At 38.2% G+C, this 18694-nt stretch overlaps 1 protein-coding gene across 2 annotated transcripts in view; it reads right to left on the reverse strand.

Annotated features, from left to right (window-relative positions):
- The window catches only part of GABRB3 (gamma-aminobutyric acid type A receptor subunit beta3), a 114577-nt gene that overhangs the window by 32734 nt on the left and 63149 nt on the right, over nt 1-18694 (reverse strand). For both annotated transcript variants that reach the window (XM_058850372.1, XM_058850382.1), the window contains exon 4: nt 1290-1510. In XM_058850372.1, coding sequence (XP_058706355.1) covers nt 1290-1510 — 221 coding nt within the window. The remainder of the gene's footprint in view (nt 1-1289; nt 1511-18694) is intronic.

Below are 18694 nucleotides of genomic sequence, written 5' to 3' on the forward strand. Positions count from 1 at the left end.
GTGTGACAGAAAGACTTCTACACATTACTAGGATCACAAGAATTCTAATCTGCTTTACTCTTTTATTATATTGCTTGGGGGGGGTATTTATTGACATGAAGGAAACAAATATATCTCAGATAATTTTTTCTTACATTTAACCATTTGTGGAAAGAATCCTAAACCTGTAGTGTTCCATACTGAGTCAATACCTTGCAAAACAAAAGCCTCATTTTGCTAAAAACCGGTTAATTACAGAGAAAACATTCTAAACTTCTTTGAAGTTTCATATTACGCTGAATCTATCTCTATTTTGTCTAGAAAGATTCATTCAGTTCTCCATACATGACATGTAATAGGAGTTAAAAAGGTGAGGGCCAAGATCCAAGTCAAGTAAAAAGTTCAACCACTGATAAAAAAAGAGAAGCAGGTAAAATATTGCTACTGGATATATAATCCATCTCCACCACTTTTATGCTCTCATTCATTTTTATATTAGGGACTTTTTATCTTTCACTACCTATGTGCACCAATCTTGAGTATTTTCTCAGCTTAAATATACAAGAAACTTCCACCTGTGGAAATGGAATTTTCACTGGCAAAGACTTCTTTTGCTGGCTTAAACCACTGGAGCAAGTGAACTAACCCGTTCAAAGAAAGTACTATTTTGATACTACTGGGTTTTCTATAAGGATTTTTGCTGGTGTAGTTAAGTTTGTTAAGAGAAGGATACTCCAGCATTTCTAACCATAAAAGCTATGGCAGAAAAGGAAGAAAACACAAGTTAAACATAAAATAGGTAGAAAGAGAATTTAAGGTCACTTTATACCTCTGGTTTGAAATGTAACAATTACAGTGCTGATTCCTGCTTGAAGAAATCACTGAAAGTACCAGGTCATGATCTTAGCTGTGGCTGACTCCCTCCCCCCAACCAGGGCTACTTCTGGCTTTTTTTTTTTTATAGACTATGAACACATCAGGAGACAACATAAGCACCCATATTCAATTTTACCGCCTATACTTTGGACAGGATTTTCAGGTTTACAATTAATATGTGCCTTTCTGCTTCCTATAGCCAGCGGGCTTTCCAGATATGGTGACTGTACAGAAACAGATAAAACCTGACTGAAGTCGCTTCTGGCAAAATTAAGAAACATCGAGTGTGTCATTTGTTTTCTACTGGCATCTCTTAGAGTTACAGGGAAGGTTACATAATAAACTAACCAATGTTTGTAATAACCTTGTACCAGGAAGCAAACATCAACAACACATAAGAGCAGCGATGAAATCTTCATCATGGAAGCACAGACCTGAGGCCGTAAAGCACCGTTCCGTCCGGGTGAAGGCGAATCATTCGATTCTTCACAGTAACGCCATGCACAAATGATTTCTTGTCATTTAAGAAGTAAGTGTCAGGCACCCAAAGCTGATCTGCCACTCGGTTATCAAGCGTGAGGTTCAGAGGTATGCCAGCATAAGCCAGCCTCTTATCTCTCCAGTACTGTTGAAAATACATAGTCAAAGTGTAATCCTGGTGAGGAAAAAAAAAAGAGAAGTACAACAGTCAACCATACTTTGTATAACTAGGAGAATAATTTCCTTGTTGTTAGCTTATTCTGCTGTTGATTAAATTTAAATTTAATATTTTTAAATGTTTAATAAAAATTCAATTTTTGTAGCACTTAACAAATTTTTTCACGTATCACTCTAGACTAAGGGGGCATTTCAACTCTTACCAAACTCAGAAGGTATCAGTATCTTTTGTCCTGCTCCTGCTTTTCTTTCATGTAGCTCCTCTGACAACTGCCCAAAATTATCATATTTGTGGAATGACAAATGACATAATGGGTAAATACTGCCATCTTCCCCATTTTTAAAAACGATAGATAAATGGAAAAAACATTTAAAGTATTTTGAAGCAGGATGCAAATTTCTGTCTGAAAAAAAGCTGAGAATATGTTCATTATACATATACCATTGTGTGAGACTGCATTTTGCAGTAACACATGTATTTTCTCATCAACAGGCTACACTGGTACTTTGAATAAGAGTAAATTGTATTAAAGTCTCACTAGAATCAATGCTTGGTTTTCATAATTTTGTCAGTTTTAAGGTTTATGGTGTCTACTATGAGCTATGATCACTAATGTAAAAGCCTAAACATGGATACAGAAGTTTAAAACAATCATTTTAAAATTCTTTATTTCATTTCAGAATTTGCTAACCTGACTTCTTCATGTCATAATAAGGCTATATTGAAATGCTTTGAAAGCCTTAGATGGCAGGTGCCATTCATTACCTTCATGGTGTTATAAAACATTTTAAAAAAAAGTCTGGGAACATTTTAAAGTTATGTACCAGCAAAACTGAAAAAATAAATCACATGAAAAAAATGAAACTTAAGTACAAGCCATTAAAACTCTGATTTTCAAATTACAGAAGCACTCTAAACAATAAAACTCTTAATGAGATTCCTCACAAAATACTGAGAAATTTATGTGATCTCCAAACACATTTAAATATTTAGCAGCAGGTGTGCAAGCCACAGGATACCTGTATTTGCATCTGTTTCTACAAGCTGGTGATGCAAAACCCCTCAGGCTTGCTGCTTGTCTGGGAAAAGGATGCTCGAGTTTTCTAAGCACGGCTGTTGGGATTGGTCCATTCTTGTAAAGGGTTTCATGTGGAGACAATCCAACTCCAGGCACTGCTCCTGCTCTGTTTCCCTCAAGCCCTATGGTCTTTCCTTGAAATCATATGAAACTTGAGCCTGCCTTTCACACTTAGTGCCTTTGCATTTTTGATTCAGTGATTCATTCTCTTTAATGAGGGATCTGCTATGGTTTAAAGAAATCAAATTTAATTGCTTAGAAAAATAAATCATTATAGATATCAAGGAAAAGCTGTTCCCATTTTAAGAAACTAATAGGAGATCTTTGAAAACAAAAGGGCCCAGTGATGGGAGAAAGGAGCCCACGTGGAATTGCCTAGAAGGAATCTCATTCCTCAAACCTCAAATCTGACATGACTGCTCAAGAGAATGAGCTCTAACCTTTTTGTCAGCAGCTTTCTTCAGTGGGACTAATGGTCCCTGCTCAGCAGTGAATGAGGTGCACGAGACACTGGGTGCACCTGCCTCACTCCCATCATCATGTCATGAAGGCCACCTCTCTCCTCATGCTCTCTGCAATCAGTTTTCTAACACTGATGCATTAAAACAAATATCCTCTACCAGCTCTGTTTTGCTCTGCTTAATTAAAGCTTGTTTCTATTAACATTCAAAACGTGACGGCTCCTAGAATGGTTTGCACAGCAATGTCAAGAAATTTGGCATTATAAAACTTGTGGACACAAGAACAGCACACAAAAAGCTCACTATGTGTAAATGCACAGTATAGGCACAAAATAATGCTAAAGAATGAAATAAAGAAAAGGGGTGGCACTGCATGGCATTGAAAGAAGTGAGCTGGCCAGCACTGAAATATAAGAGAAGCAGTACAGCTGGGAAAAAAAAAAAAAAAAGTTTTAGGCTAGCTTTATTTTTCCTTTGGTTTGAGATAAAATATATGTTAACATCTAATGAATGGAGTAATTAATTAGCTAAATAAAAAATATGTAACAATAAAACCATTAATAATCTGGAATTTTATTTTAAAATAACATTTGCTGTGTCAGGGAACAACTTTACAAGTTACATGCAGAAATACAACAACCATCAAACATCCAAAACTTACTGTGGCTTGAATGAAGAAAGGACTTCCAAACCAAATTCTCTAAAGTACAAATTTCACTAGCACTTTCTCTATTAACCCTGCTTACTTCTTATAGCATCTTAATTTTAAATTTAAAAAAAACCCTCAAAACTCAATGTCTATTAATGTATATATTTGCATTTTGTACATTTGGGGTCTGCCAGCTGCACCTGCTCTGAAGACAATGACAGAAAGAATTAATATGAACCATGCTTGGCCACCATCACACTTTTTCCAGCTCCCTCAAAAAACAGGAGCAGCAAGCTTGCATAAGAACTGCACTGAAACTGCCTGGCCGTGCAGGGAGCGATGAATGACCAGGAAAGGTCAGCCCATTAGGGTGGCTCCACCCAAGTCACTCACTACCTGCAGAAACCATACTGTTTTAAACCTGTATGAATATCAGCTCTCATTCTTTCATTAACTAATTTTCAAGACTTCATATATAGAAAGAAGGTTGTTCTCTAGTCTAGACCCCAGAGGAAAATGCAAAAATGGTTTGAGTGCAGACTGGGAAACATGAACTAGATATTGCAGGTAAATGAGAAAATGAACTTTTATCACTCAGTAAGTAGTCTACAAAGTTTATTAAGGGCCACCTCCCTCCAGGGAGCTTATGATGATTAGTTCTGATACAGAAGTCAAGGGGGTAGGTGTCTAAAGCCAGAAGAGATTCATCCCACTACAGCTACTGCATTAGGGTGCTATCTTATGTCAAAGATGACACAGGGCTGCCAGCTTTAGGAACTTCTAACTAGTGCAAAGAACACTGAACAATTTTCTCAGCAGCAAAGACCTCTATAAAGCATATTTTATTCCCCCAAACAATACAATGAAACATTCAACATTTACCTCTCCAGATCATCACAGTAATAACACACTTCAGGTCAAGCATGGTACTAAAATCACTCAAAGCCCTAACAGGCAACAAGCACAGTGCTTCTCAAGTACTGGTGAAATGTCCTCCAAACGGAAAAGCTCGACTGCATAGGCAACATGATCTTTCTTCTGTGCATTTAAAGACCCTGAAACATACTACAAGGATAAAGGACAGTGTCGGGTATCCTTTAATTTCTAGCATGGTAACAATGCCACTAATGTAAGGAAAGGCACACAAAAGGGCGTGATGGCTGTTCTTTCAATCTAGTTTTCCTGGTCAAGGTGAGTGGAAAACAGAATTAAAAAACCTCAAATAGTAGGTAGTACTTTGGATATTATCAAGGTAAGACATTTAGATACAACAATAAACAGGCTGATATCACAAATAATGTATAATACATCTGTGATCTTCATGTGTGTTGCTTGTGATTTCAATACATCTTAAGCAAGGATTATAGACTAACAAATTCTATATGTGCTAACCATGTACAAAGAAATTCTTAAGCATTTTCTACATTATATTTGTCTCTCTTGGACTGAGCATATCATGCAGGAAACACAGCTAACCCACTCCTAAAAAGCCACTTCAGACAGATAATGTACAGTTCCTAATGCACTGACTATAAGACCATTGAATGAAAAATACTAATGTGCTGTAATAGTAAAGGAAACAATTACTTGTTTTCTATTACATGGCTTATTATCTCTACGTTTTTTTCCACTCAGTAATAGTGAAAGAAAAATTCTAAAATATAGTTTGCTTATCAAAATAAAATTAACATAATTATAGCAGCAATCGCACTCTAAATTTGACTATCACTGTTTGCTGTCTTACTATATTATGTATCAGGGATGTTACAAGTTATCTATTAGCTGTAAAAATGTTCCTTCAAAATGACTGCTAGATAAACACTGCAATTAATAATTAAGATGCAATACTGTTAATGTGGCAATTAAGCAAAATTAATTATGCATGCAAAATGAAAGAATATGTTGAAAATTACTGGAAATACTGGAAAAAAATATGCAAAAAAGGAGTACTATTTCACTGCTTGGGAAGATAGGCTTGTGTCTACCTGAAATGCAGTTTCCTGATTTAAATTTGCATTTTGATGTAAATTCACATCCTTGTTTTCTTGACCAAAAGACAAATGTGATTACCATCAGTTTCTGGATTATTTAATTTTGTTGAGTTAATAAAGTAAGTACTCATTCAGTGGATAAAAAGATTTATTGAAAATCCATTCCTTAGTCTCTTTAATAACTTCAAAGTCTCTTCTCTCACCTTCTACGCTATTTCAAAAATTAGATATGGCTCCTGTAGTAAAAAGAGCTATTTCTGCACCATTGATGACTACATTATATTCTTCCCAATAAGTGCAAAGTAAGTTGCAAAGCCAAGCTCATGAAACCTATGCTTTGACAACATATCTGTAAATCTATCACCCTACCATATGCAGAAGACACAAACAGATTAATGCATACATTCATTCACACAGCTAAATATGAGTTAAATAAAGACACATTCAAAAAGGTTAACCATAAGAAATCAGAATTTATCAGCAATGTTATTCAATTGTGTGAGATGATCACGTAAACATTTTTCTCAGCATTCAAAATTTTCTAATAGCTGCAGCAGCTTTCATATTAAAGAAAAAAAATGTTAAAGACATATGATTCTAAACTCATAGAATCATTTATGCTGGAAAAGACCTCTAAGATCATTGAGTCCAACCATTAACCAATATGTTCAGCACCAAACTTTATCCCCAGATTTACAGGCCATTTACAGGCCTTTTGAACACTTCCAGGAATGGAGGCAATTCCACCACTTCCCTGGGCTGCCTGTTCTAATGCCTGAAACCTGTATTTTTGCATTAGGTTTTACCTGTTGACATTTTGGGTTGTCCAAGGTCTAAACAACACAGTTTCTTACTTAATTGCCAGAAAATTAAGAAAGCCACCAAGGTGTATTGTTCTGTAAATCTTTTACAGGAAAACTGCCTGAGCAGAATGTCTCTGGCAATAGATGTAGTTCCTGGGAAGCCTGAGCGAAGGAGACCTGAGCATGCAGACAGACACACACACATCCAGTCTAGTCCACCAAAGTATCTTCTTCTAACGTTTCTTGGCCTACCCATTGTTACAGTAAAGGTTCATCTTACACATAAGATCCTGGCTCAGGCTTTTCTCTGACACTATGCAAAACCTCTACAGTACTGATAGGTTGAAAACACATTTTCCTGAGCATGTGGCTACGATACTGTACCATTACGAAAATGCCAAAGCAGCTCAGTCACACTGATGTCAGTGTGACCCTCCATACATCATATTGTCTTGGTATCTTTTGTACAAAATTGCCATTACCATTTTCCTCTTCTACTGAAACACAAAAGGTTGATGTTATAAACAGGAATTATTTAGCCTCCAAGAGTCCACCTGATTCTACAAAACAATTTTCCAAATAAATGTGTTATTGCATGGGTCTTTCCTTCCCCTCATACCCTTTGGCACAAAAGCTTCCACCTCCACAGATACCCCAGTGCCTTCTCCAAAGAGCCTTCACCCTCATCGAGCATCCTTGGGTGCTCTGAGGAGGGTTGCCATACCAACCAGCACTTGGCTTTCTGCAGGCAAAGAGAGCACAGTTGACATAGCAACCAGCCAAAGCAGCTTCTCTGCTGCTTTTTGGGCACAGGTGGTGGTCACTGCCGTGGAATTGAAGCTTCTCAGCAGGAATGAAGGGAGTAACCAGGCACCCTCAGGGGTACTGCCCCATAGCACCTTCCGGCCATGGCCAGTGGAGCTCACTCTTCAAAATCTGGGTATTGGCTCTTCTCTCTCTGTTCCTCTGCCCACCCCAAACTGATGGGGATGCTTTCCTGCTCTTGGGGTGTTCTCTCATCTCAACATCAGAGGACACCAGCTGACTAGAAAGTAATTGCTTGGGGTGAGCTTGGGAAGGTGAATGTAGAGAAAAAAACAAGTTCCTGCAAATATTTAAGTTCAGGGACATAAGGCAATAGGAAAACTGCCCTGACAGATGAGGGTAGGGGGAGAATACTTAAATATACCTTTTCTGATTCAGAGTATCACAGGTATTACCACACCACAGGCTTCTTAGTAACCAGGAATTTCTGTTCCCAAAGGACTGATCAAAGGAAAACTAACACACACCTTTATATATCATGGGTATAACTCTCTGACCCAGAGCAGAATGCTAGCAAAAAAAAAACAGTATGGTCTTACACTACATCCCTGAAGAGTTATCCAAAGAATTTGTGATAAATTACAGTGAAAATCCACTTGCTGATGGACAGAACAAGAAATTCAGTATCTGATAGGTTCCTCCTTACAAAGGCGAATAGAAATGTCAGATGTATAGATTCTGTTCTTGAAAACTCTAAAAGAGATCAAGTGATAAAAAATACCATCAAATATCCTTAAAAAAAAAAAAGACATACAAAAGAAAAATAATGCTAAGCTAAGTGATTCACTTAACTTGTTTCAAGAAGCACATTTTAGAGCCAACAAGGCCTTAAGGAAACAGGTACATATAATTGCACTAATTGAAATCCTGCTACCAACATACAGGAAAGAAAAAATCAACTTCTATCAGCTGTCAGCTGGTTCCCACGATTGAGGCAGCTGACCTTAGAGAGATGGGAACTGACAACTAATAGATTGTGCCTCCTACACAGTAACACGATGTGCCACCAGTGTGTTGGAGAAATGAGCTATGCCCTACAATCTTAAAGCTGTAGGTTTATTTTTTTTCAGTTTGGAGATACGAAAAGACGTTAAAAATTTGGGGTATACCAGGTACCCATTTTAGAGAATGAGGAACTTCTTACACTTCTACTTCATTCTTTCCATAAATATGTAATCTTATATATTTCCCTTGCGTTTCTTAAATTATCAATAAAAATCTGGAAGGAAAAAAAAAAATCCAAACTCTGAGAAAGCCCTGTATGTTGATATTATTTGTCGTATTTATCCAAGCCTTCCAACTTCTTAGACTATTGAATGCATGAACTCTTTTAGTGTCTGCAAGGTGTACCAGCACAGACTCTAAAGTTGGGCATAGACATGTGTTTTAAATACTGTGACCATAAATACATAGCTCCATGCCCCTCTTATTTGCTGTGATTAAAGATGAAAAACATTCAAAGAAGTTTTCTGTAAATGGTATTTCACACTGAAAAGTCTACAGATTTTTTGCCACCACAGAATTGTAAAAATTACTTCTGTAAAGACACCGTAGAACTTTTTTATAATCACTCCAGAGTCCACAAAAAAAAAATAAATATATATATATATATATATATATATTTAGGAACAGAAGCTGAGGAATATACGCACTTGAATGAAAATGAAAATATGTATCTGTTCACATCCACACTTTTTGGTAAAAAAAAAAAAGGAGCATTTACTCCTCTGCGGGAAGAATTTCTTTAATTTTCTTATCTCCCAGCCTATCCATTTGCTGACTCTGGGAGCCAGCCAATCTCACTGGCACTGGAGCAGCAAGGCTGACACCCAAAGATCTACTTGCTGTCTGTGATTATCCGAAACAGCAGATATTCTGTTCGACAGACACAGCGAACAAAATACCCTTTGAGAAAGAGAGCAAGAACACATTAGCCATCAAATGCTTTAGCTATGCTAAACTTGAAACACAATCTGTGTATTTTCAGTAGCAGGCCTGGAGGGCATCCCCATACCCTGCCAGAGCCGAGGGCCCAGGACTCCAGGTCAGCCCCTGCTCCATCGGCTCCTGCCCCACCAACGCCCCAGCAGGACTGGCCTCCAGCTTCCACAGCCCTGCCCCAGCCAGCCCTGGCCTAACCAAGCTCAGCCCCAGAGTGGTCCCCAGCCCCAGGGAGGTGCCTGCTCCCAGGGCTGGAGCTGTCCTGGTGCCCTCAGCTGCCCTGCTCTGGGATGGGCCCTTGCTGCCTGCTGCCTCTCTGCCTTTCACGAGGATCCCCTGCCACTACAGACAACCTGGCCCCTGTGGCTCTTTATATGTAAGAGGGTATTTCATTTGTACCAGGCTTTTATCTGTGCTTTTGTCTGCTCATTTCAGAGTAAGGGAGTGAACTGGAAGAGATTTATTCACAGTGGCTGAGGATTGCAAAGGTGATGCCTGAACTATCCTCTGCTGCCTCCTCCCTTCCCTCCAGATGTGTCACTCACACTGCCAGCTTCTCTCACATCTTCCTTTCACTCCATCAGTAATGCTAAGTCCAACTCTAAATCTTGCAGTAACAAAATTAGGATGCATGCTAAGTCAAGAGGAAAACATGCATTTACTAACAACTCATTACTATGGGTAGGATAAACTCACCTCGTGACACGGCAATGCTCATGAAACTCAGCAAAGCACAAAATAAATAAATGGACAAAATCCCCCAAATGCTGCACCCAAGAGGAAATATTGCTAGCATACATGATATTTAACATCCACGCTAACTTCTTGCTGCACAAAGACCTGTGGAAGAAGTACAAGAGAGCGTGTCCTGACAATGTCCTTTAAAGATCAAGCTGTGAGTGATTTTATAAAGAAATATCCTGTTGAAGGAGAGTCTCCTCTCTTGCACGGGGTCTGAAAATTCTGCAAAGATCTGCTATTAACTTTTGGAAGGGAATCACAATGTGCAGTTGCAAAAAGAAAAAGGAGGAGAGTTTCAAACTACAATGCTGTCTAACTCCTTAAGCCATGACCAGAATGGTCTATAAAGGCAGGCATGTCCAGAGGTCTGTGTCTACTTAGGATATTTAGAGCAAAACTGATCCTGTAGGGGATATTTCTCCTTTGTGTGAGCCTCATGAAGTCCAATAAGGCCAAGTGCAAGGTCCTGTACCTGCAACAGGGCAAACCCAAGTGCAAATACAAGCAGGATGGAGAACGGATTGAGAGCAGCCCTGCGGAGGACTGGGGGATGCTAGTGGCTGGGAAGTGGGACATGATCCAGCCATGTGCACTCACAGCAAAATTCCTCATATACATCTGTGCTAGATGGATGAACTGATTGCAAAGGCACACCTCAAATTCAGAAGCACAGGCAGAGACAAGTTACTTAAAGAAACTGAGTTGTCTTCCCACAGGTACAGCCTATAACCACTGCTCAATTACTTACCTAATTAATCTACTACTGTCAAATATCTCAGAAGCAGGAAGTGCATTTATAAGGCAAGAAATCATTTTCCCCACGAGGCCTTTGGGTGGACAAAATGTGTCTGTGTAAACCAGCATGAGCAAGGCACATTATATACATTTACTTTCAAATAGAGATTAGTATTCTGCAGAGTTGCTCAGTTAGGATGATCAGGTGACCTCCCAAATATGAAAATTATATCCTTGACCATCTATATACCTCTGCTCTTCTTGCAGCAGTGCATTTCATGCTGGCTTCAGACAGTGGTGTATGAATGGAGGGTTTAGACTCATCAGGAACTGGAAAAACTTTGTACAAAGTCTTTACAGCAAAAATGGGATTCAGATAAAGCTGCTGTAAGTGAAAAAACAGGAAGGTCACCAAAGAAGGAGACTGAATTAAAGACTAGAGGAAACCTAAACAGGTGCAGAAGAAAACCTGGCTTGGGGATATATCACAGAGGGGTGAAATTATAAAAATATTTATATCCTGTAGAAGAAACATAGGACAGAAGTTCATAAAACTCACGTAGGAGTTAAGCTCATTCTGTGCCCAAAAATACTATTTAAACATAGCATAGAAAAAATAGCAACCAGATCAAATACATATATGCTACTATTGAAATGCTACAAGTTTTAAATTAGATAAAGGAATGAGGACACTTAGTTTTAAGGGAGAATATTGACCTACCAGGAGCTTCAGAGACTTGATGGAAGGAAAGGCAGTCAGTGGAAACTACAAACTACAGAGGCAAGGAGAAAAGGATGAAATGTATGTTAAAGAATGCTTTACATCAGATAATCATTCTGAATGTTGCATATTATGGATTAAGACACCAGGACTACAGAAGCACAAGAAAAAGCTGTCACTCCCTAATCAGGATGACAGTGGTGTGAGTGAGGTACCAAGAGAGATTTAAAAGACAACAAGAAAACAAATTAATAATCAGAAACTTCAATCACCCCCACATAGACTGGGTAAATGTCAGGTTGGGGTGTGATGCAGAGACTAAATGACACCACAAATGACTGATTTACGGAGGAGCTTTTGCTAAAAGCTGAAACAAGCCAAGATACCCCCGACTGGGTTCTGAGCAATGTGCAAGTCATGGGGCAAAATGCTGTGACAGAAACACTGCTCAATAACCCTGATGGAGGTGGGAAATGATTTTTTAAAACTGAGAAAATACTAAATTATTATTTATTATTTAATAATAAAAATAGTATTTGATTTAAAAAAATAAAATATTAGGCTGCTTGCTTCAAAGTTGGAGAAAAGATTGTTTATAGTCATCATAATGTGAACTTCTAAATATCGAAAGCAACTGTTGAGTAGCAAACAAACAAACCCCAGAATGTTTACTTTATTACAACTAAAAAGATGTACTTCAAAAATAAGAAGTCACATCCAAAGAGGAAGAAAATAGCTAAGAAGATATACATAAAAAGCAAAATAAAAAAGCAAGACAAAACTGCCTAAGTATTGATTTTTTAAAGGCATAAAGACTTACTAAATCATCAAATGATATTAAAAGAAAGCCCTGTCAAGCAAGAATGTTTTACATTTACATTGTTAATCACCAGGTATAAGACAAGAAACAGAGACCAGTAGTTTTTGCAACATTGAGAGTGTCCTGGTTTAGATCATCTGCAGACCTGAATGAGGATTTGTGCAGGTCTCCATCATCCTCATAGACATGAAGGCAGGAGATGAACACTGAGGTACCTAGATGTGCTACAACATTTCTTTGAATAATAAAAATGAGAGGTGTGACTGTGAGGAGGTGCAGAAGGACAGCAGCATTCTGTATGCCTGAGTGATAAAGTAGGAAAAAAAACTCCGTGCTGATGCAAAGTAATGCACATGGGGAAGAAACAAGAAACAGTCCTAACTATGGACTAATAGTAGTTTCTGAGCTAACTATGGTCTCTCAGGAAAAAAAAATAAAATTGTGGTATTAACCAGAATTTTTATGAATAAATCAGTTCAGTATCCTGTAAAGTCAAAATAAGCAAACATTAAGACTATCTGGGAAAAAGGTAGAAAGGCCAGTTTGAATGGAGCTCTGATCTAGTGAGTGGCATCCCTGCATATGGGGGCAGGGCTGGAACCAGGTGATCTTTACAGCCCCTTCCAACCCAACCATTCTATGGTTCCTGAGAGTGTTGAAGAAAAAAGGAAAACTCACTGCACTGCATAATTTAGTCGACTTACACACTGAATACTGAGTACAGTTCAGGTGCCTGTCCCCACCAGGGCATAGCATAACAAGGTACAAGGAACTGCAGTAAGGAGAACGAGAGGCAAAAAACTCCATATAAAACCAGACTAACCACACAAGGATTTTTCTGCCTACAAAAGAAGCAACTAAGTGATAAATTGAAGATATTTGTAATAATGTTGTGGAGGAGGCCAACAGCTATTTATTCCTCCTCACTTGTAAGAAACAGAGACCAGCTGAAATTACCGGATGTTGGGCTATGAACAAATGAAAGGATACTCTATTTTCACATATATGTATATGTATATGTATATTTATGTACATGTTTAAACCAGGTGGTTCTTACCCACTGCCTGACACCAAAAACAAGCAGATGTCTCAGGAAGCCCCTGAGCAGTTTTATAGTTTGATGCTGGAAGAATATCAGAGAAATAACATAACTTAGTCTCAACCTACTTTTATACTATGCTAGAGCATTCATCATTGCCCACAGCAGGAAACTGAATACCAAGAAAGGCAGATTTCAGGTCTAACTTCATAAAGCCATTCTCGTGTCTTTATCTTCTTGGAGCATGCTATGAAGTCATTTAGGACTCTGCAGTGCTGCTCAGGAGCTGATGTGACTGTCCTGTGGTGTTAATAAGCATTGCTGTCAGGGCTGACAACTTATCTTTCCCAGGGGGAAGGAAGTAGAAGCGTAACCTGAAACACACAATTCATTTTGGATTCAATTGCATATGAAGATGATTTTGAACATGAGATTTTTGCAAATAGCACAAATATGTCAATGTAGAATATTTTACTGCCTGTCAGAGTTCAGAAATTATTTTAGAGTCACTTCTTCAAAGATTTTGAGTGATACTCACGTTCACTTTAATTTGTCTAGCATCTGCTCCTGGCAAATGTAAGCAGATGTGTCTAATTATTACCTTTTGATACTTGTATATACATAGCATGAGTAAGATGATGAAGAAAACAGACTTTTATGAAGAGGAGGCAAAATGCCTTTGAAGCCAATGACATGGCAATGAATCAGATAGCTAAAATACGTGTTTTATAGTTGTGAAGTTGGCAAATAAACACAAGCAATACATAATGTCAAATGAAAACATTGCTTGAAGATGATAGATATATATGTAAATTTGAATTTTGTTGGAGCTTGACATCAGAACTGCATTTTTTCCAATTTAAGCTCACAAAATCATAGAATAACCTCGCAGAAGGGATCTAGAATAATCAAAATCCAACTCCTGATGAGCTGATCAATAGGGGTAATATCCTTGACTTTATTTCTCAACCGTAACACCATTCACATTTTATTTGAGTGGGTTTTGCTGATTGAAAGATTTTTAAATTGGTTAAAACATCAGTTAAAATGGTGCTTTTTAACACAGCACAACAATTACAGGCAGAAGTTTAACTGTAAACCTGTAGAACCTCTAACCCCACAACTGCTTGCGCAGCTTCTCCACCTATATATATATCTATCGTCTATATATAGACTATAGTCTATATATATATATCTATATATATCTGTAGTCTTGGATTTTGGATCACTTGTTGACGGAGCAGCTCCTGGACTTGCTGCTGTGTCCAGGGACAAATTTCTGCCCCCCAGCTGCTCGCTGCCTCACAAGCCTGCAGGCAGGCAGTGCTGCTCGCTGCTGTGCAAGGGCGCAGATGCCAGCTTTACGTCCGTGTTTCTGGCAGACCACTGTCTGCCCAGCCCCTGGTGAGGCTGCTGCTCTCCATGGCAGCATGCTAGAGAGCCTCTGGAATCCTTGGGGTTATAAAACCTACGTCAGAAAGGGAGTGTGGTGGGTTTCTAGGGTGATACCATCAGGAAAACCTGAAATCTGACAACTGTTGTCAGACCAATGTAATCTCAAATCAAGAGGTCATGCTACTCACACCAAATGCAAAGTTGGTTATGTTATCTCATACACACAGATCATGCCAGTACAGGAGGAAATATTTCACTTTAAAAATCTATTAAAACCACAGAAATATTCTTTTAGCAGTTTAAATTTTAGGAATGTTTATTTCACCTGTTTTTTTCCACAGTATGCAGACAAAATGACTCTGCTTATGACCAAGTATCAAACTTTGTACATGGTACAAAACTTGTAAATAGTTCAAATTCTGCTAGATGAAAAAGATGTACCTAAAACCATATCTCATGACAATATAGATCACTGGAGAAGCTAAACATAATTGTTCCTCCACCTTAGTGTATCATATTCAAATTTGACTCTGCTTCTATTTATGCCAACTAATAATTTTTCTCCACTATTGGCTACTTTCTGTGACAGCTCCTATAGTGTTTATCTTTTTCTAATTAGATTTGCAATTATCAGGTACAAGCAGAAACAGAATTACCAAATTACTAATCGTATAAAACAAGGACATAAAGTAGCCCGTATCTCTGTCAGAAACTAAATGTAAATCTATGTGTGATATAACCGGGTTTTACATTATCTCTTTCATGCTTGTCCAGGTTCATCTCACAAAGAATTCATTCCTATATGACCAGCTGTTCTACATGGTCCCAAATCCAGCAGCTCACCTTCAGAGAAGAAGCTGCTGGATGCTGAATACATTAAAACATCTGATGCTATAATGGGAAAAGAGATCTCAGAAATTTGGCTGTAATGACAGAAATGGATGCATTTGGAAAACAGGGTTGATTGATTATCTTTGACAACTAACTATAACAAATGTGTTTACACTAAAAAAAGAACTGACTTTCTTTGAACTCGGACTCTGTTCCCCAGCTAAGTGATTTATTCTACGCTTAGAAAAAGGCCTTTGAGTTATTGATATATGCATTATTACTACAATAGCATGACATGGTTGACATATTGCAAATGGACTCATAAAGTGGGTCCTTGCTTATATAATGACTAAATACAAATATAAAGAATTTATCATTCCTATCAGGAGCACAGATTATACATGCATTTGTACGTGCATTTGTACATGCAGCCATGCAGTCTCTAAATCCTGGTTCCATGTTACTGTATATGAGAGAGACATGCAGTGTCGTTCTGTCACATTAACTCATCTTTTTAGTAACATGGCTCTCCTACCTAGGCTTTAAAAAGGTTCTGGGTTATAGTCAACATTTCAAAAAAACTAATTTGTGATCATTCACAAGTCACCTGAAATACATGAAGAGTTGAAGCTATTGTTTCAAAACCTGTACCTGTGGCTATGAATTCTAGAAGGCTAATTTAATTAGAAATTATTTTTAAAATATCACTAGGCAATATTGCTTTTTTGGAGAAGAAGTATTTATTTTACATACCTCAAATTTTCAAAATCGATTGGCATTTCTTTGCAGGAATAGTCTTCAAAAGTCTACAAAATGCAATGTCATTTGGGTGTTTCCATTAAAGACAATGACAAATTATACTGAAAACTGTGGAAAATGAACCCCTGCCTTTCATAAGACTAGAATTTCTTTAACTGTCATAGTTTGGGGTACACTTCAGTTACTCTACTAAGTTAAGCTCTCCTTTCAGTCAAATGGAATTAAATGATTTGAAATTGGGGAACACAGAAGGGGAAAATTGTGTGCCCAGTGACTGAAAACAACAAGAATAGCTGATCAGTCAGCAGAAATCATACATGATGCAGCTGGGTGTTTTGGGCAGTTACAAGAGCACTAGGAGTTATCAGTGAAATGTGTATATGAAAGATGCTACTGTAATCCTAGAATGCAGCAGGAAATGGAAGTCAAAGTGCCACTGCACAAGGTACCAGTTCAAATTTCCTCTAAACTATGCTGAAAAGTTCTGGTCACTTTTCTTCAAAAACTTCAGCTGGGAAAAGTGCAGAGGAAGGGCTAATGAAAGCCCAAGGGAAGAGAGAACCTGTCTTCTGAATAAAGTACCGGCTTGTTTAGCTCAGTGACATGAAAAATGGAGTGTATGGTGACTCCAGCCACGCACTACATGCACTGTTTTCTTTCGAACTGAGTAACAGGGGATTGAGGGATCATGTGCATCCACATCTTAGCAAAACACACTGTCAGGATGTATTGGCTGTGTTTACTTTGATTCTAAGGAAGGAAATACTCCATGCTCAAATGTAATCAAAGACAGTGTTCAATTGATTGCCTCAAGAACCACCCAGACAGTTCTTCATCACTTAGCATTAACCTTTCACAGAAAGTCCTAAAAAATTCCCACTTTCATTAAAAAATTACCAACTGGTCCTTTTTTTTTTTTAAAGGTTTTTAGGTGCAGTTAGGATTTAAGTGCCTATACTACCTATGATATTGAACTCCTTACTGAAGCTCTATGCAAACAAATTATTCAAATTTTAATGGGAATTCATTAGAATAATTTAATCAGATTTTTTTTATTTATTAGGAAAAAAACATTAATTAGATTTGGAGGCATCAGTTGCCTAATTAATGTTGATATGATTCGTTAGTTGCTGTCATTGATTGCCACTAATGAAAGACTCAAGTTGTTTACTTCAGGTGATATATAGTGTTAAAACCAGAAAATCTGAACTAAACCGGAAGTTATGGGATTTGCCCAAGCCCACTTAGGACTAAAGCCACAAAGCTACTTATATACAGCAGTCCTGTTCAAGTGTGTGCTTCACACTGCACACGTGTGCATCTGGAAACCAAAACAGACCTCAAGAGGAGTGAAACCACGTGCACCAAGTCTACTGATACTGGAGCAGTGATAGCCGCACCAAGTCTACTGATACTGGAGCAGTGATAGCCGCAAGCTGCACCCATGCAGCCTGTGGAGATGCCATCAGGCTGATGGGCTGCCTGATCAAAAAGTGACAAAGGCTCAGGAGTATGAGAAAAGGAGACAAGACTCTGCTGTAAGGGTGCAGTTTGAGTGGCCTGATGAGACAGAAGACAGGAGCTGCAGCCCTCTGTGCTGTGATTTGAACTGTAGAGTTTCCTAGGAGGGGTCTAATGCCCCAGAACCAGGATCCAAGTGTGGCTGATTTACAAGGAAGAGCTCATGAGAGGCTGATGAAGAAAGAAGACAAAAAGCAGGGCTAACATTCTTCTTTGGCATCCCAACACTTTGCAAAACCAGGCTGTAATTTACAACACAAGTATAAGCAGCTTCTGTTTTCTTACTGTTTCTACATCATCATGTTAGGACAATGTTTTATTTTAAGTATGCTTATTCTGGCATTCAAGGGTTATGCTCACTTTTGACTGAAAGCAAGCATCACATGGAGAAAGTATTGACAAAAATATGGAACAACAGTGACAGTGCGCAGCTTACACTCAAATACTGTTAGTCTTGCACTTAGGTAGGATGAAAGCACATTCACAGCTTTAATGGAGACCTCTGGCATGTCCATGCCCAGATAAGCATTCTCTAGAACACAGCCACAGCAGAAGAGCTGCCCATTTAAAATTATTTCTATTGTGTGATTCAGATTCTGGACCGAGCTCGGACAGACAATTTACAGATAATGGGCCAGATTCAGCTAATGTGATGCTATTAGAACTCTACAGGTTCTGATGGGGTTGTACTCCTGTGTAAAGGAGATGTTAATTTCTCCCAGTAAACAATAAAATAATGATTCATGTAGAATGCTATGATACAAGATTAAATACAACCCAAAATTAAACATGTATGCTTCCCTTCTTTCAGGGCAAACATTGGTTTTTTCTGTTGTGTTCTGCCTCCTAGACATTTCTTCCTCCTTCTATA

Source organism: Poecile atricapillus, chromosome 1 (assembly GCF_030490865.1).
Source record: "Poecile atricapillus isolate bPoeAtr1 chromosome 1, bPoeAtr1.hap1, whole genome shotgun sequence".
Lineage (NCBI taxonomy): Eukaryota > Metazoa > Chordata > Aves > Passeriformes > Paridae > Poecile > Poecile atricapillus.